A 16,756-nucleotide genomic window follows, 5' to 3' on the forward strand; every position below is an offset into this window, starting at 1 on the left:
GATTCCTGGCGGGGAACTGCTGTTGACACTCCGGGAGCTTGGGGCCCAGTGGGGGTAGCTCCTGGCCCCCGAGCCCCGCGCTGTCTCCTCCAGCTTGTGCGTGTGCCCTTCTTTGTCTGTAGGCTGTGTTCTGCCTGCAGGATGTGCTGGTCTCTTCCTGTCCCCTTTTCCTGTCAGGGAGGCTTAGATGAGTTTCTTGCTGTTTAACCAGCTGCTTTTGCTGGTCTCTTTTTCCCTAATGCTTGTAAGCTACTGCTGTTTGCTGGAATTGATGCATTCCTTTTTTTTTTAGACCTTTTTCTTTCCTTTTTGGTCTAAATCTACTTTTTCCTCTAGGTGTTCCTCTAGATATTTTCTTGTGAGTTCTCCCAAAGCAAGAGAGATACAGTTGCTAAGTTTTGGGTCTGCCGAATCTTCTTCTCTTCCCTGCATTGGGTGCTCTTACATTGGAGACGTTCTCCCAATAGACCAGCATCTAATTTAGGGCTGGCATCAGTCTGTCTTGTTCTCCCTGGTTCCCCTTTAATAGGTTTCCTCGATGCTGTGCCTTCTCTTAGACTGAGTCCTAATTCCATAAACTTTGCAAGTGTGTTCCCTCAGGGCACAGGCGGTGACAGTCCCTCCACCTGCTGTGCTCCAGCATCTTCGTCTGATCTCCGATCTCCGCCGCTACCCCCACCCCTCACAGCCTGTCCAGAGTTTGTGTAACCCTTGGTAGAGCTGTGTCAGTCTTTGGAGATGAAGGTAGATCCTCAGTTGCTCTCACTGTGGGTTTTGTACCTGGCTTTAGAAGTGTGTTTCTCCACAGTTCCTAGAACTGAATCCTGGTTCCTCTAGGAGGAGCAATTCCAGTCCTCTGAGATCTTGCTTGTCTTCCTTTATTAGAGGTTTTTTTTTTTTTAAGGCTCAAACAAGCACAAAGATATTGCTCCCTCACTTGAGTTAGACTCCAGGCTGTCCCTGTCTCTGTCTGTTGAACCGGGTGTCAAGGTCTCCTTTTCTGTTGCAGCTCTGTCCAGTTATTCCCCAAGATGTCAACCTTTCTCCAAAGGGTGGCCCTCTCTCCCTCCTGTTTCATCAACCTGCCTTGCTTTTTTTTGTTGTTTTGTTTTTGTTCCTCTTGTCCTGATAGGAAGATGAGAGAGCGTTTCTCTAAGCTTCTAGCACCTTTCTGATTTCCGGAATGAGCCTAATCGTTCCAAGGACAGCCCTTAGTGGTTGCCTTCTTCGTGCATACAATAATTTTGTCAAATTGCTTTTCTGACTCAACCCAAGATGACAGCATATCTCTTTAATAAGGTTATCCTTATTGCTTCTTTATTTATAAAATCTGCCCCCATCTATGTATCTTCCACTTTGGATCTTGAAAATCTGAAGCAGCAGTTAGCATTTAGGTGATTAATAGCTGTAGGGCCAGGGAGTTGGAGGGGAACTCTTGAGTCTGTGGACCAACCACATGAATTTAAAATAAACCTTCTCACAATTCCGACTCGTATCCATAAAGGTAAGGCATAAAAAGGAACAGAATTTGGAGCAGCCTGTCTATATTGCCTGCCTGGAGTTGGACCCAACACAGTTTCTTCAAGATTGGGCTATAGAAGCACCAGATAGTATTCTGGAAGCTCTCTCTATTTTGAGAGCCCTGACTGGGACACCATTTTGTTTTTGTTTTGTTTTTCCTTCCCCCGCCCTTTCCCTTTTCTTTTCTTGTGGTAAAATATGCATAACACAGAATTTACCATTTTAACCGTTTTAAAGTGTACAGTTCAGTGGCATTAATTATACTCACAGTGCTATGCAGCCATGACCACCGTCCACTTCCAGAACTTTTTCGTCTGCCCAAACTGAAACTCTGTCCCCCATTAAGCAGTGATTCCTCATTACCCCCTCCGCTCAGCCCCTAGTAAGCATTCTACTTTCTGTCTCTATGAATTTGAATATTCTAGGTCCCCTCATACATGGACTCATACAGTATTTGTCCTTTCGTGACTGACGTATTTCACTTAGCTCAGTGTCTTCAAGGTTCCTCCATGTTGTAGCAGGTGTCAGAATTCCCTTCCCTTTTTTTAAAAAAATTAATTAATTAATTTATTTTTGGCTGCATTGGGTTTTCATTGCTGTGCGTGGGCTTTTCTCTAGTTGCGGAGAGTGTGGGCTACTCTTTGTTGTGGTGCGCAGGCTTCTCATTGTGGTGGCTTCTCTTGTTGTGGAGCACGGGCTCTAGGTGCACGGGCTTCAGTAGTTGTGGCATGCGGGCTCAGTAGTTGTGGCTCGTGGGCTCTAGAGCGCAGGCTCAGTAGTTGTGGTGCACGGGCTTAGTTGCTCCGCGGCATGTGGAATCTTCCCAGACCAGGGCTCAAACCCCTGTCCCCTGCATTGGCAGGTGGATTCTTAACCACTGTGCCACCAGGGAAGTCCTCCCTTCCCTTTTAAGGCTGAATAATATTCCACTGTGTATATATCCCGTGTTTTGTTTATTCATTCATCCATCAGTGGATTTCAGAATGTTTCCATTTGGCTACTGTGTGTAATGCTGCTGTGAATATAGGTGTACAAATACCTGTTCAAACCCCTCTTGTCACTTTTGGGTGTAAACCCAGAAGCGGAACTGCTGGATCTTGTCATTGTGTTTAAATTTTTGAGGAACCACTGTACTGTTTTCCACTTCAACACCCTTTCTTTCACAGCCTTCTCTGTACCTACTTAGGTCAAAGCCATGCTGTATTGCTCAAGGGCAAGCCACAGCAGCCTGCATCACAGAGCCTGAACTTGTGCCGAGCCTGGGTCCAAGCTCAAGGGCTGAGCCAGGCCTTCAGGGCTCACTTGCCATTTGCTTAAGGCCCAGCGGCAGCCAACTGTATAAAAATAGCTGCTTGTCTTTGGATCGCGCTTCTGTACGCTGCATGACCTACCAAGGTGGAAATCCCACATGGCTGTCCTGGAACTGCCAGCCCAGGTTGTGGTCGTTAAGGGCCAGCTGCCCAAGTGTAAAAGTCCAGGGTATTGCACAACGCAGGCTACTGCCACTTGGTCCGACCAAAAGTATTAATATTTCACTGTTAACTTGTTCTCCACATTGTGTTTTGTCTTTAATGGTTTTTGGCACATTTCAGGGGGGTGGGAGATGGTGTGCAGTAAATGACCCTTCTCTCTTTTCTTGGGTTCTGAACCATTTATGAAATAAGAAGAATTTGAAACATTTAAGACAAAAAATCCCTTCTCTTGGAAACCAAAGGATTGGGGAAGAGGAGTTTCCCTTCTAACAACTTTGATGTGGGGAAAATGCTTCCTAGAAGCATTTAAATGATTTGTTGTGGAATTTTACTAAATGAATGCATGAATTGTGAATGAAAAAGCAAATGCTCCCTTTTGAGGGCCTGCTTCATGCACTGTGATTGGCATGTGTATCGCATTTAATGCTGGTAGCATGGCTGTGAGTCCATTAACTGTTTTATACAAGAGAAAGCTGAGTCTTGGAAAAGGTAGGGATTATCCCCAAGGTTTCATCTTCAGTCCGTGTTGACTGCAAAGCCACTTGGCCACACTGCCTTTTCTAAAAAGATGTGGATAAGGAAAAATGTGATACATGTGCTTTTTTTTAATGATAAAATTGATTTTTATTTATGTCTAATATTAAATTGTGTATTGGAAAGAAATCTGTTGCTCTGACCAAGTACTATTCACTTTCTTTTTTAACTGGAGTCTAATTGCTTTACAATGTTTTGTTAGTTTCTGCTGTACAATGAAGTGAATCAGCTTCATTGTACATATATCCCCTCCCTCTTGGACCTCCCTCCCACCCCACCCCCCATCCCACCTATCTAGGTCGTCACAGAGCACTGAGCTGAGCTTCCTGTGCTTTATAGCTTGTTCCCACTAGCTATCTATTTTATGCATGGTAGTGTATATATGTCTGTCCTAATCTCCCAATTCATCCCACCCTCCTCTTCCCCCACTGTGTCCACATGTCTGTTCCCTACGTCTACATCTCTATTCCTGCCCTGGAAATAGGTTCATCTGTACCATTTTTCTAGATTCCACATACATGTGTTAATATACGATACTTGTTTTTCTCTTTCTGGCTCACCTCACTCTGTATGACAGACTATAGGTCCATCCATATGTCTACAAGTGACCCAATTTCGTTCCTTTTCATGGCTAATATTCAACCCTTTTTCCCTTAAAACAAATAAAAACAACTCATTTCATCCGGTTCTTAGGGTTTTACAAATATTTTCGTGAGTGGGTCTGACAACATAGGTAGATATTGTTTCAGTGGTTACAGATCTGAGAACCAGAAGGTTAGTGGTAGTGGTGAGGGCTGAAACACAACTGCTGGTTAATATTAGGGTGAAGCAACCGAACTCAGCTGAGCCTGTCTGTTATGCAGGAGACACTAAATTAGGAGTTCAGTTAAAGAGTGTGAGTGTTGTGTAGAAGGGACCCAGGAAAGCACTCATTTTATACAAAATGATTTGCTGTATAGAATGTATTGTACGTAGCACCATATGTGTGGGCCGCTGGCTGGAATGGTCACATGGCTTATGTGGGCTCTGTGTTCCTAACTGAGACACACGTGGGTATAAGAGACTTACCTTTGTAAGGGCCTCTACAATTTAGCATTCAGAATTGTGAAAGGGAAGAAAACTGAGAAGGAGAAATCTCAGGTTGGGATATATCTAAGTAATTTTTTTATATTTCATACATTATGTTCCTGAAATGAACGGTTTTCATATGTGGTCAATACTGGGAACATCATAATTTCAAATCTGTTGTTCATTCTGTCTGGATTAATGCATTATAGACTCTCATATACTCTTGTCAGGATATGGTTTACTCTTGCTAGTGAAAGTCATCTCAGATGACTTAGAACTTTGTCTATCATTTTCTTTCCTGTTTAATTGCACACGGCCCCCCAGAATCACACTCTGCCCCTGGCCTGGTACACAAAGACCAATTTTTTAGCAAGTAGAGGAAGGTGATTTTTTTTCTCTTTCATCCCATTCCCTAAATTCATACGTCTTCTCCACAAAATACATGCCATACAAAAGAAGTCTTAACAGGGATATTTTCTTGACTGTTACATTATCTCCTGGTATGGTTTTCTAAGACATATTTTCATGCTGAAGAATTTTTAGGCTTTTAAGTACCTAGGAGAAATGGACTTGGCCTGTTCTAATTTACTTGGAAAAAATACTTATGACTTATGTTAAAAGACCTGCTATTTTTTTTTTTTCCTGTTTTTCTACTAACTAACCTTTGGACCTTTGATAAGTCATTTAACCCCTCCAAACCACATCTTTTCCCATCTTCTAAAATAATATCATACACTTATGTGAAAACTACTTAGGGGACTTCCCTGGCGGTCCAGTGGTTGAGACTTTGCTTCCCAATGCAGGGGGTACAGGTTTGATCCCTGATCAAGGAGCTGGGATCCCACATGCCTCACGGAACAGAAGCAATATTGTAACAAATTCAATAAAGACTTTAAAAATAGTCCACATTAAAAAAAAAAATCTTAAAAAATACTACTAAGGAAGTATTACTTCTTTTAGCTGTCAAATTTAGGAACTAATTTATTAAAATAATGTGGGAGGTTTCAAAAGTAGAGAAGTAGGTTTTTGTTTGTTTTTCTTTTATAATCTGCCCAGGCACACTTCTGCATAAGGGGTCAAAACAAATGTCAAAACAGCTGGGGTCCTTTCAGAGGTAATTTGTAATCCCAGTGTGCCTGTGCTTGCTCCAGGTGGCTCATGTTTTGGTTATAGTTTCTGATTTTAAGTCAAGATTGCAATACTTTTGTTCTTTTGGGAGAGAAAGACATGAACATTTAAATTTCTCTTTGGGAAAAATCCGCATGCTTCAAGGGCAGTTTGGAGGTGTAGGAACTCCCCCTGGTGGGAGTCTGAAATATGTTGTACAGCAAATGAAACAATATTGTAGTTTATTTTTGTTATGTTTTCAGCTAACAGAAGAATCTTACTTAACATGGTAAATTATAAATTCATTCTTGGTAAATTATAAATTCATTCATGGTAAATTATAAATTTGTCATCAAGAATGACAAAGTATTGGGCTTTAAATCGCATCAAATCACTGTGCAGATAGGATTTTTAATCATGTTCAAAGTCATAATTTTGAACTTTAACATAATTTCAACATGTGAAGAAATATTTTAGGCAAGAAAATTGCCTTGTCAGGTTAAGACCTATAGTTAAATTGTTGTAGATGAAACAAAACCCAACTTAATTATAAACGTATATGTTGAAAGTGTGTTGATATGGGTGTTTCTTTAAACTTTTTTTGGGGAAAGTTTCAGATCAGAAGCACATGCCAGATATCAGGTTTTGCTTCGTGCTCTTATTTTAGAGCCATTGTTTATTTTTAGTTTCTTGCCCCTTTCAGGCTTGCCCCTTTCAAGCAAACATCTGTGACTGTGCAGCCACTTCTCTTCCGTCATCAGCTGTCTGTTGAGTGCCAGTTAAGTGGCAGGCATTGTGGTAAAAGCACAGATGGGGGCTTACTGTCTGCTGGGACAGGCAGACCTTGAACAGGTTGCTGCAGTGTAATGAGGGGCGTTATGGAAGGTCAGGTAAAAGGCGGTGTGGATGTGAGTGATGGCACTTACCCCCTGGTGGTGTCAAGGACGACCTCCCTGAGGATGGTATTTAAGCTGGGACATGAAGGATGAATCAGGTTTAGGTAGATGGAGGGGAGGGTGGCTTGGGGATGCGAGTTCAAGGCAAAGGAACAGCACATTCAGAGGCTGAAGGCAAAATGGAGCAGAAAGTAGACCGGCGAGGCTGCAGCGTAAACAAGGATGTAGAGACAAGGCAGGTGCCCGGGTTTTGTAGCTACAGTAAAGGACTTGGGGCTTTGGCCGAGCAGGAAGTTTGTGAAGGGTTCTAAGCAGGTAGTGGCGTGAGCTGATTTGCTTATTCGTAAACTCATTCCTGGTGCAGTGTGGACAGTGGAGAGGAGAGGGCAGAGGTGGACGCGGGGAGACTAGGAGGGAGTTGCTGTACCAGCCTGCCTGCCCGCCTCCCCCTCCCTCCCACGAGGGCAGGGGTCCATCAGCTTTTTCTGTAAAGGCCCAGAGAGTAGACAGTTTTGGTTTTGCAGGCCATACTCAGCTCTGCTGTCGCAGCACGAAGGTGGAGCGTGTCTGTGGTTCCAGCAAGACTTCATATACAGACACAGGCCGCGGGCTGGATTTGGCCTGCCGGCATAGCGAGTTGAGCCCTGAGCCTTCAGGTGTTTGTTAGGAATAAAGGGAAGTGAACGGATCCAGGGGCTGCTGAGGAGGTCCAGTCAGCAAACCTGGGGTCTGGGTCTGTTTGCTGGAGCTGAGTGAGGAGGCGAAGTGAAGCTGGTTTCCAGGTTTCTGGCTCAAACCACTTTATGAGTAACGAGACCCACAGCAAGGGCCTCGCTCTCTGGGCGTGGGTGAGGATTCAGAGGGGCGCCCAGCCGCTGGTTGCCTGCGTGGGTGTGCGGAGAGGCCTGCGCTGCTGAGATGAATGTGGGCGGCTTCAGCGTGTCGCAGACCCCCCGCGGGAGAGAGGGAAGGGGGCCGAGGTGGAATCTGGAGTGACTAACAGCTGGTGCCCGAGGAGGAAGAGCCAGCAAAGCAGGAGCCTAAGAGAGGACAGAGGAACACCGAGAGGACAGAGGAACACCGAGAGGACAGAGGAACACCGAGAGGACAGAGGAACACCGAGAGGAGGCGACGTGGCGGAGAAGGGTCGGGCCAAAGAGCTTTCTATCAGATTTGGATACGAGGGGGTCACTTATAACTTTGATTAACGCAGCTTCAGGGAGTAGTGGGCTTTCTTTGTGTATGTCTTTGATGTGGGACTTGCTCACAGAAAAACATATTCGAAAATCTAGCTCTTCCTTAAGATTTGAGGTTCAGTTTACAGGTGGTATTACCCTAACTCTAGCTGATACTAGCAATTACTTTTTAAAAGAGCCTTTGGTTAATGTTTGGTCCTATTTACAAGCCTGGTTAAACCCTCTAACTATTTTTTACTACACTTTAAAATATAATGTGAAAAAAAAAAAAGTAACGTGCTGTAGTTCCTCGGCATCTGTGGGGGAATGGATCCAGGACCCCCCCTCGGATACCACACCCCAAGGAAGCTCAAGTTCCTTCCGGTCTGCATCCACGGAACAGAGGATCAACTGTATTTTATTCTTGTTTTATACATTAATTGCTGAATGACAATTGAAGTGGTTAAAAATGTGTTTTTATATAATGTACTTAGGTAGTTCTTATAAATCTAACAAATTAAACGTAATTGTGGTGATTTCCACGTAAAACGAAAGTCAGCCGAGGATTTGGGGAATGCCTTCTCACCTTGCTGAGATTTTCGGGTGTTCCGACTGTGACTGCCAAGCCAAGTGCCTTGTTTATAACCACTATGCGAGACACGTCACACTGAACAGAAGAGGAAATCTCACAGCGGAGATCCTTTAGATTCACGTGCTGCACTACCTGACTTTTCTGTGTATTCGCCGTCTGCTGCCCCCACCCTCCCACCCAAATGGCTGTATCCCTGGATTGACTTTGCATTTCTTTGTCTTCACAGTATGTCAATATCATCCCATGTGGCTCTTAAGATCTTTGAACTTTATGAAATTCTGCAGTCTTTTCATATACTTTTGTCTCTTCCATCCACGTCTCTTCCACACATGAAAAATGATAGCCGGTTGAATTTTGGGCGTTTCCTATGCTTTTCTCATAGCGTCTAAGCTCACTCTACAGATGGGAAGCAGACATCAGAACCGTTGATTGGCTTTTACTGGGTGAACCTACTTTAAAATAAGAGCAGACTCCTACGTTGGAACAAAATGTTTGAAAAGTATAAGAAATGCCAAACTACAGTGTTCCTGTGTATATTTAGAACATATTTATCTGCTCATTGCCATAATAGGAATTTTCATGTTGCCCAAGGGAGAGCTTATGATTTCCATTAGATGTAAGCTCAGTGACAGAAAAGATTTTTCTCTGTTTTATTCACTATTGTATTTCCAGTAAATTGAATTTTACCTAGCATTTAGCAGACGTTCAAATATATGGTGAATGAATGAAGAAATGTCCTTTCTGAATAAATGATAGATTGTTTATTATTGGCAGTAGATTGTGCCTTTTGCTTCCTTTTAATTTCTCCCCTTTTTTCTTCTTTTAGGCAGAAACCACTAACACTAGCCTCTTGCAAGTGCAACTGGAATGCAGTTTACATAATAAAGTGTGTCAGCAACTAAAGGTAAAATAAAAAATTTAGTGTTTTCTTCCTGCCTTCCTTCCTGCCTCTTTGCTTAGAAATAAAAAATAAAACAGCATGTTCTGTTCTCAGAAATGCACATACCCTTACCTTAAGTGCTTTTTCCCCGTGAAGTTCAAAACGAAAAAATTCAGATGATATTTTTGAGTTTTTCCTTTTTTTCCATCCCTCCGATCTCAGAGTTGCTATGTGGAATCAGATGATGTTTTACGGCTACAAATGAGCATAATTGTAACAATGGAAAACGCCTCGAAAGAATTTGAAGAAAACACCCAAGATTTGTTAGATCATCTCTCTATTATTTATGTAGCTACAGATAAATCTGAGACCTCAGGTAAGGTGGAATCTTTAAACTTTTCTGTTACAACATATTTTGATTAACCTGCATCACCATTCTATATCATTTACTTATAGATCGTATCATTGCAATCCAAGACAGAGAGCCTTTGCTTTCATTATTAACACAGTGCAGTAGTAACTGGTTTTCAATCTGCATCTGCTAGTAAGGCTGTATTATTTTGGGGTAAATTAAGTGGCAACGGACTTCCCTGGTGGCGCACTGGTTAAGGATCTGCCTGCCAGTGCAGGGGACATGGGTTTGAGCCCTGGTCCAGGAAGATCCCACATGCCGCGGAGCAACTAAGCCTGTGTGCCACAACTCTTGAGTGTGCGTGCCACACCTACTGAAGCCTGCGCACCTAGAGCCCATGCTCGGCAACAAAAGAAGCCACTGCAATGAGAAGCCTGTGCACCACAATGAAGAGTAGCCCCCACTAACCGCAACAAGAGAAAGCCAGCGTGCAGCAACAAAATAAATAAACAAACAAATAAATAAATAAAAAATAAATTAAGTGGCAACGGCAAACCATTCTGTGTTTCCCTGGGAAGAATTTTTCTTGGCGTTCTGAAGATAGTAAACTAATTAAATGGGCACGACAATCGAATATAAATATTCACGAAGTATTTGAAGTCTTGTGTCTCTTGTTTCTGTTTTACTGATTTGCAGAAGCTCAGTTGACCAAATCATGCTGTTTATATTTTTAATAGTTGGTTGTCTGCTGCTTATTCCTGGATGCCTGATCAGTAAGAGTAGTGTGAGTTTCAGTGTTCATTTCTATGAACTTTATCTTTGAAATTGTGTGTCCTACTTAACCAAAGATAACCTAGTTTATCAGTTTAAGTTTCTAAGAGATTTTGTAGGAGACACATGTGATCCATGTGATTTATCACGTGGGGTTTGCTCTTATCCATTGGTTATCAACACAGTTCTGGTAAGTGAGAGTGTGTGTGTATGTACACACATATACACGTTCAGAGAAAGAAATGGTACCAAAATATAGTTTTAAATTGGCAGTCTTAATTGTTGGTCAAACATTGTTTACTTTCCAGTCCTCAGAATTGACTGTAGTAGACATGGGTCAGCAGGAGAGCTTTCCTGTCCTTGGGTTCATAGTTTCTGGTGATTCCCAGAATGGCCAGGTAGACATCAGTGTAGAGAAGACTCCTGTCCCATGGGGAGCACTTCTGTTGGTGAGGATTAAAGGGAAGCCTGCATTTTGAGATCCAGGGTTTTATTTTTCCCAGTGTGGTTGTCAAATAAGGAAATGAGGGGCTGTCTAATCAATAGGAGACCTTAACTTTATTTGAAGCTGTCCAGTTGGTTAGTTTCATCCAGGGGAGTAGTACTATGACCCTAAACTCAGACTTTTTCTACTGGTAGTTCATCATTTAGAGAGCCTGTGTTGACAGGTCAGTCTTTTTGCCAAGGTCCTTTTTCTTGTGACTTAATCAACAGAAAATAGCTCCTCACTTCAATTTTAGTGTTGAAAAGTAAGTTACATTTTTTTATAGAAATATGTAATGTGATATTTTAACTACTATATTAAGGTGTGAGAATGAGATGGCCCTTTCTTTTAATCTCATTGCTCTGATTCTTTTGGACAGATGATTCGGCAGTGAATATGTATATATTGCATTCAGGAAACAGCCTTATATGGATACAGGTAATTGTAAATACTTTCGTAAAGTGTAGTTTAAACTTACAAGTGTGTATTTAATTGCAGAACATGAGGATTTTTGAGAAAACACTTGTCTCTATTATCTTTTGCTTTCATTTAAGCCCATTCTCCCTTGCTCGAGCCCATATTTGGATGAAGGTTGTCAGCACCCCTTCGTACCATTATAGACACGTGTGCTGAGCAGTTGTTCTGTATGCCAGTCTGAGCTACTTAATCATTTTAACAGGGTTGATTCAAACTGGATCAGTCTTCTCCAGCTAAGAGCAGTACTGTGGATTGTTTTTTGTTACAGGATGTACATCATTTCTCACAGAGAGATGCCCTGTCTCTGCAGTTTGAACCAGTACTCCTACCTACTTCCACAACAAACTTTACAAAAATTGCCTCTTTTACTTGCAAAGGTACAGATTTTAAAAATATTGGAGATTGTCTTTTTATTTTCATTATCCAGTTGTTATGCCTGCAGTTCTTTCTGTGAAATGACTCACAACTACAGCGTAGGCAAGGCTTTAGGAAGTGAATGGGCTCAGTTTCAATTCCACAGACTTAACAGTTATGAGAGGTAGCATGATGGAAGAAGTGATGGTGATGCTGCTTTTATTCTGCCACATGTGCAGGATTTTGAGTTTATAGATCGTAATTCAGTTGGTGATTTGAAAGACCAGGTTGTATATGAGTCTGACGGACATAATGCTTTCACAGAGAGGTTGAGCTGCCCCAGGTTTGTTTCTTTGTGTAGAAATCGATGCAGAATGTCTAGCGAGTATAAACCCAATCCTATCTTCAGGGTCTTACTTATAGTTCAAAAGATTTCTGTAAAGAAATGCATTTTAAACATATGAAAACAAGCCCCACCTCACTTACGTTGAAAGAAATGTTAACTTAAAGCAATACGTGAGATATAATTTATGACTTAGATCTATGAAGATCAGACAGAATATCCTGACAGATCAGACAGTTAATATCCTGTGTTGGTAATGATTAGGAAGAAAAAAAACACTTATATTTTTGACATGGGTATAAATTGATGCAGCCTTTTTGGGAGGGAAAATTGGCAATCTCTGTGAAAATTGAAGATGTGCCTATGTGGTCTCTGATCCTTAATTCTACTTCTAGAAGGTTATCTAGAGATACACCCTAGATGTTCAAAACTGTAATACAGGAATATGCATTGTTTGCGGCAGCAGAACAGTATAAGCCTCCACTGACAGAGAACTGTAGTTCATCTCTGGGGGCGGGGGGGCTGGCGTCTGCAGGTGATACGGAGCGTACGTGGGCGTGCAGTGTCAGCAGTGTCCTTCTTCTAAGGGTATCTGTGTATTTGTATATGTTAGAGCACCTGGAAGGATGCTTGGGAGTCTGCTGGCAGTTGTTTCCTTTGTCTAAGGTAATGGGGAAGTCAGGGGGAAAGGTAGACTTCTATTTTCACATCTTTTTGTGACTGTTTGAATTTTGGGGGGAACCATGTATATAGCTAAAAGAAAAAAAAGAGTTGGGTATTAGTATCAGAGTCAAGAATTCAGTACCAGTGTTTTGATGTTCTGCCATGGTTCAAGGAATGCTTGAAAGTGATTTGATACCTCAGCAGTGTTTTGCAGCGCGGACCCACTTTGGCTGTGAGCTCCTCCGTACTCTCAGGTTGAGCTGCTCCTTTCTCACTCACACCTCCACACACGCCTCTTCACTGTTCACTTTTGTCTTCTCTGCAGACCTAAGGACTTGCCTCTTACTTAAGATCTTTGTAAAAGGAGAGCCACAAAGCGTTGACTCTCTTCTCCCCCCACCAACGAAGAAATGAGAGGTTGCTGTAGGAAAGAGGGGTGGGTAGGTAGACAGCACGTTCTGGGTAACTTCCTGGGCACCCAGCCAGGAAGACGGAAAGATAGTGTTCAAGAAAGGATTTTAATGGAGCCAGAAGAGTGAAGGAACTAAAACATTACAAATAAAACATTTATCTTGTTTTCGTTTGGGCATAATGAAAGAAAAGATACTGATACTTCACATTTATTTCCTCCTACCTCAAAACAGCTCCATCCTGTGACAGTGGGATGAGAGAAGACAGGAAGAAAAAAAACACTCCGACACTAAAAGCGTGCCTCTCCTCTCCTGTGGCTCAAGGGTGGGTGAATTCTGCTTTCTCTGGTATTGAGTGGTTCCCCTCCACCCCCTCCATCTAGAGATGATTTAAAAATATAACTGAGACTTGCATGATTCTCTCTCTGGACTTACCTTCCCTACATTAGCACTGCTAGTAGGAAGTGAAAGGGTGGTTTGCAGGATGGGAGGGAAGAAGCTGAATGACGGAGTTCGTGGATCAGATCCAGGCCAGGCGGCCACATGTGGGAGAAGGGAGAAGTACTCCTGCACAGTTTCTGAGTTAAATTCGGGTCCTGGTTTTGCCTGGTGGCCTCTGTGAGCCATCCTGGTCCTGGCCCCATTGCACCCTCTGGCCTTCATATGCTCCACTCGTGGGCAGGAAGGTTGAAGAAGGCAGTTTGTCTGGTCCTTGCCAGCACTTACATTTGTTCTCTGACATTTTATGCAGCTACCATTTTTGCAGTTAGAGGCTCATTCGCATGCTAACAGCTGTTGTACACACAGGGCTGATGGCATGCGTGTCCTGTGTTCACAGGTATTTTCGAATGGACTCTTCTGCAACCCAGTTTCACATAGAGACTCATGAGAACACATCGGGGCTTTGGTCAATGTGGTACCTCAACCGTTTTGACCGTGGTGTTGTATTGAATGATGTGTTTGTTTCCAAGGAGACCAAGCGTGTTTTAAAGGTACACATGGTATTTTTATCCAAGTTTATCCTATTTTACGCTTTGTTTAAAGTCAAATACTATGAAACTGATATTTACAAAATCTTTCACTTATGAATTTTAAAGCAAGTGTGTTTCTTTTAACGTTTTCAGAATTACATTTAGGCTCTCTTTATTTTTTTCAAACTATTGTTCAAGGAGCTCAAAGGAACCAGGGTACATCTTTTAGAGATATTTGCTGTTACCGTTATTTAAAAATATTATAAATTATAATTTATTCTAAAAAGTTTATATTTAGTAAAAAGAAGCCTGGTTCATGATACAATACTGGGTTTTTGTAAAATACTGCCTATGAACATTTCAAGATTACTTTTGTGAAATTTAAAAACAGTTGTATGCTAAATATTAAGTGAAACCTATCATTTACATGAAAATATTTCAATATTTGACCTGGAAATAACTGAGTAAAATTGTATTTCTCGAAGTATAGAAAAACTTCAGTGTATCACACATTATAATGATTTTAATCATAATTAGCGTTAGTTAGGAAAGTAATTTCTCTTACTTCTTTTCTTTTTAGATTCTGAATTTCACTGGCCCTTTATTTCTACCTCCAGGCTGTTGGAAAATATTTTCTTTGAAACTTGCCGTTAAAGACTTTGCCATAAATCTATTCACCCGTGTATTTTTGACTACAAACATAGGTGCTGTTTTTGCAGTACCTCTACAGATTTACTTGGCGCCGACCAAGGTATTGTTTACACAGTACATATGTGTTATAATTTTTGTAATAATTATTTCTTTTTATTAACTTATCTTACGGTGCTTGGACTTTATTGACTGAGTTGAGCTCATGTTTCTTAAGGCTGCCTAAGAAATTGAAGGATATTACCAGGCCAATCTTAGATGATAAATTGTTCAGATACAGAAATCTTTATTTGAAAAGAGTTTCTATTTCTCATAAAGTGATATGAGGTAATTTTCAAATGAAATAAGGCATTATAGGTCGATAGATCTCATTTTCACTTATTTCCAAAATGTATGGAGCAAGGAATATGTGCTTGCTGTAGCAAACACAGTTGAGCTTTTAGTACATACTTGCAATGACTTCAAATAAACTAAATCGTTAAATGTTTTATTTAGACCTCTGGTAACTGACTCTCAGCTGCTCATAATCCTTGAATTTCCTTAGCGGGCCAAATCTAAAGCCTGAAAGGGTTCACAATTAAGAAAATGCTTTCTAAAATCTGGGTATATTGTATTTAATTTAGATCTTATCTTAAACATGTCTCATTTTTTCTTAATGTTTCTTTCTTTTCATTTAGTTACTGTTATTGCTTCTTTTTGATCCAAGCTCTTCTGTATAATGCTGGGTTCTAATTTTTCACTATGAGACATTCATGCAACCATCTTTATGATTTTTCTCACTTATTAGCGTTGGTGTTTCATAGATAGAAGTGCCTCATGTTTAGCTAAAAGCTTAAAGATAGGGCTTCTAAACTTACGCTAAACAAAATGTAAGGTTAATTTCATTCATCCATATTTTGAGCAGGGGAGGTTTCTTAGAAATTTCCTTTTCCCATCAAGGGATGCATACCGGAAGCGTGACTGGGAGGGAGCAGGCAGGATGCAGGACTGTGTGGAAGCAGCAGGTCTGTGCTTGCTGAGCCTAGGAAGTGCGACATTCATTTAAATGTCCTGAGTAGTTTAGGAGTTACTATGGATTAGAGTACAGTTTGTTAAAAACCCTACTAAGAATGTCCTGAGACTAATTTAATCTTGAATTCAGAAGGCAGCTTGGTGTCTGTCAGGCCCAAGGGGTGTCACTGTGGGCATTGATTATTGCACAGAATCCACTGTAGTGACCCTGCCTGTGATAGACAGTTAGAGCTCTCATTCAAGGAGAAAGGAAGCCAAGAAACCTCTTTCTAGCAGTTTGGCTTCTGGTCAAAGGGAAGTTCGCTGAGGTGGAGGCCAACGTCTGCTACGCATTTGAGTGCATTAGGATTTTTGTGTTTAGTGTTGTGTTGTAAGTTATTCATATATTACTTTTCAATCTAGGAAGGGAGTCTGGGTTTTGAAGTGATAGCACATTGTGGCATGCATTATTTCATGGGAAAATCAAAAGCGGGTAAGTATTTTGCCCTTAGGCTTTCTGTAGAACTCTAGTTTGGGGTGGGGTGGGAAGTAGTGAGAAAAATTCGTATTTGTAGATGGAATAATTAGTCCTATTAACGTCATTGCATCATATTCTGTTCTTTAAGAGCATGATCATTAACAGAACGACTTGAAATTGTTAAGAATCCTCCAGAAACATCCGAGTGCTTGTGTAATTAAAGCCCCCTTAAGTCTTAGCCTGTACTTTTGTAAGGGATTTTCTTCAGACACGTTATTTGATCATCATAGCAACCTTGTTGCCAGGAACAATTGGAAGATTCTGGTTCTTTTATAAAAGGGCTGACTAGAAGTTAGTAAAAAAATAATTTGGAATTGTGTTTGAAGACTCTAGTACAGGAGCATAAACATCGTATAGGGAGCGCTAGTTGTTGCCTGAGGCTGAAGGCCAGGGTGTTGATAGAGAAAGCTGTTCCTGGTTTTCTTCCTGCTTTTTGACTTATTAAAATATGTAATCTAAGGACAGTGTTATAGCACAGAGATTTCCTTTGGGAGATTCCCACTTTTCCAC

General features: G+C 41.4%; 1 protein-coding gene across 10 annotated transcripts in view; it reads left to right on the forward strand.

The window, feature by feature from the left end:
• The window catches only part of TMEM131L (transmembrane 131 like), a 169,256-nt gene that overhangs the window by 92,142 nt on the left and 60,358 nt on the right, over positions 1-16,756 (forward strand). For all 10 annotated transcript variants that reach the window (XM_057546826.1, XM_057546829.1, XM_057546830.1 and 7 more), the window contains 8 exons: positions 9,192-9,269; positions 9,468-9,621; positions 11,232-11,290; positions 11,598-11,706; positions 13,334-13,424; positions 13,938-14,091; positions 14,651-14,821; positions 16,132-16,201. In XM_057546826.1, the coding sequence (XP_057402809.1) occupies positions 9,192-9,269; positions 9,468-9,621; positions 11,232-11,290; positions 11,598-11,706; positions 13,334-13,424; positions 13,938-14,091; positions 14,651-14,821; positions 16,132-16,201 (886 nt within the window). The remainder of the gene's footprint in view (positions 1-9,191; positions 9,270-9,467; positions 9,622-11,231; positions 11,291-11,597; positions 11,707-13,333; positions 13,425-13,937; positions 14,092-14,650; positions 14,822-16,131; positions 16,202-16,756) is intronic.

Source organism: Balaenoptera acutorostrata, chromosome 5 (genome assembly GCF_949987535.1).
Source record: "Balaenoptera acutorostrata chromosome 5, mBalAcu1.1, whole genome shotgun sequence".
Taxonomy (NCBI): Eukaryota; Metazoa; Chordata; class Mammalia; order Artiodactyla; family Balaenopteridae; genus Balaenoptera; species Balaenoptera acutorostrata.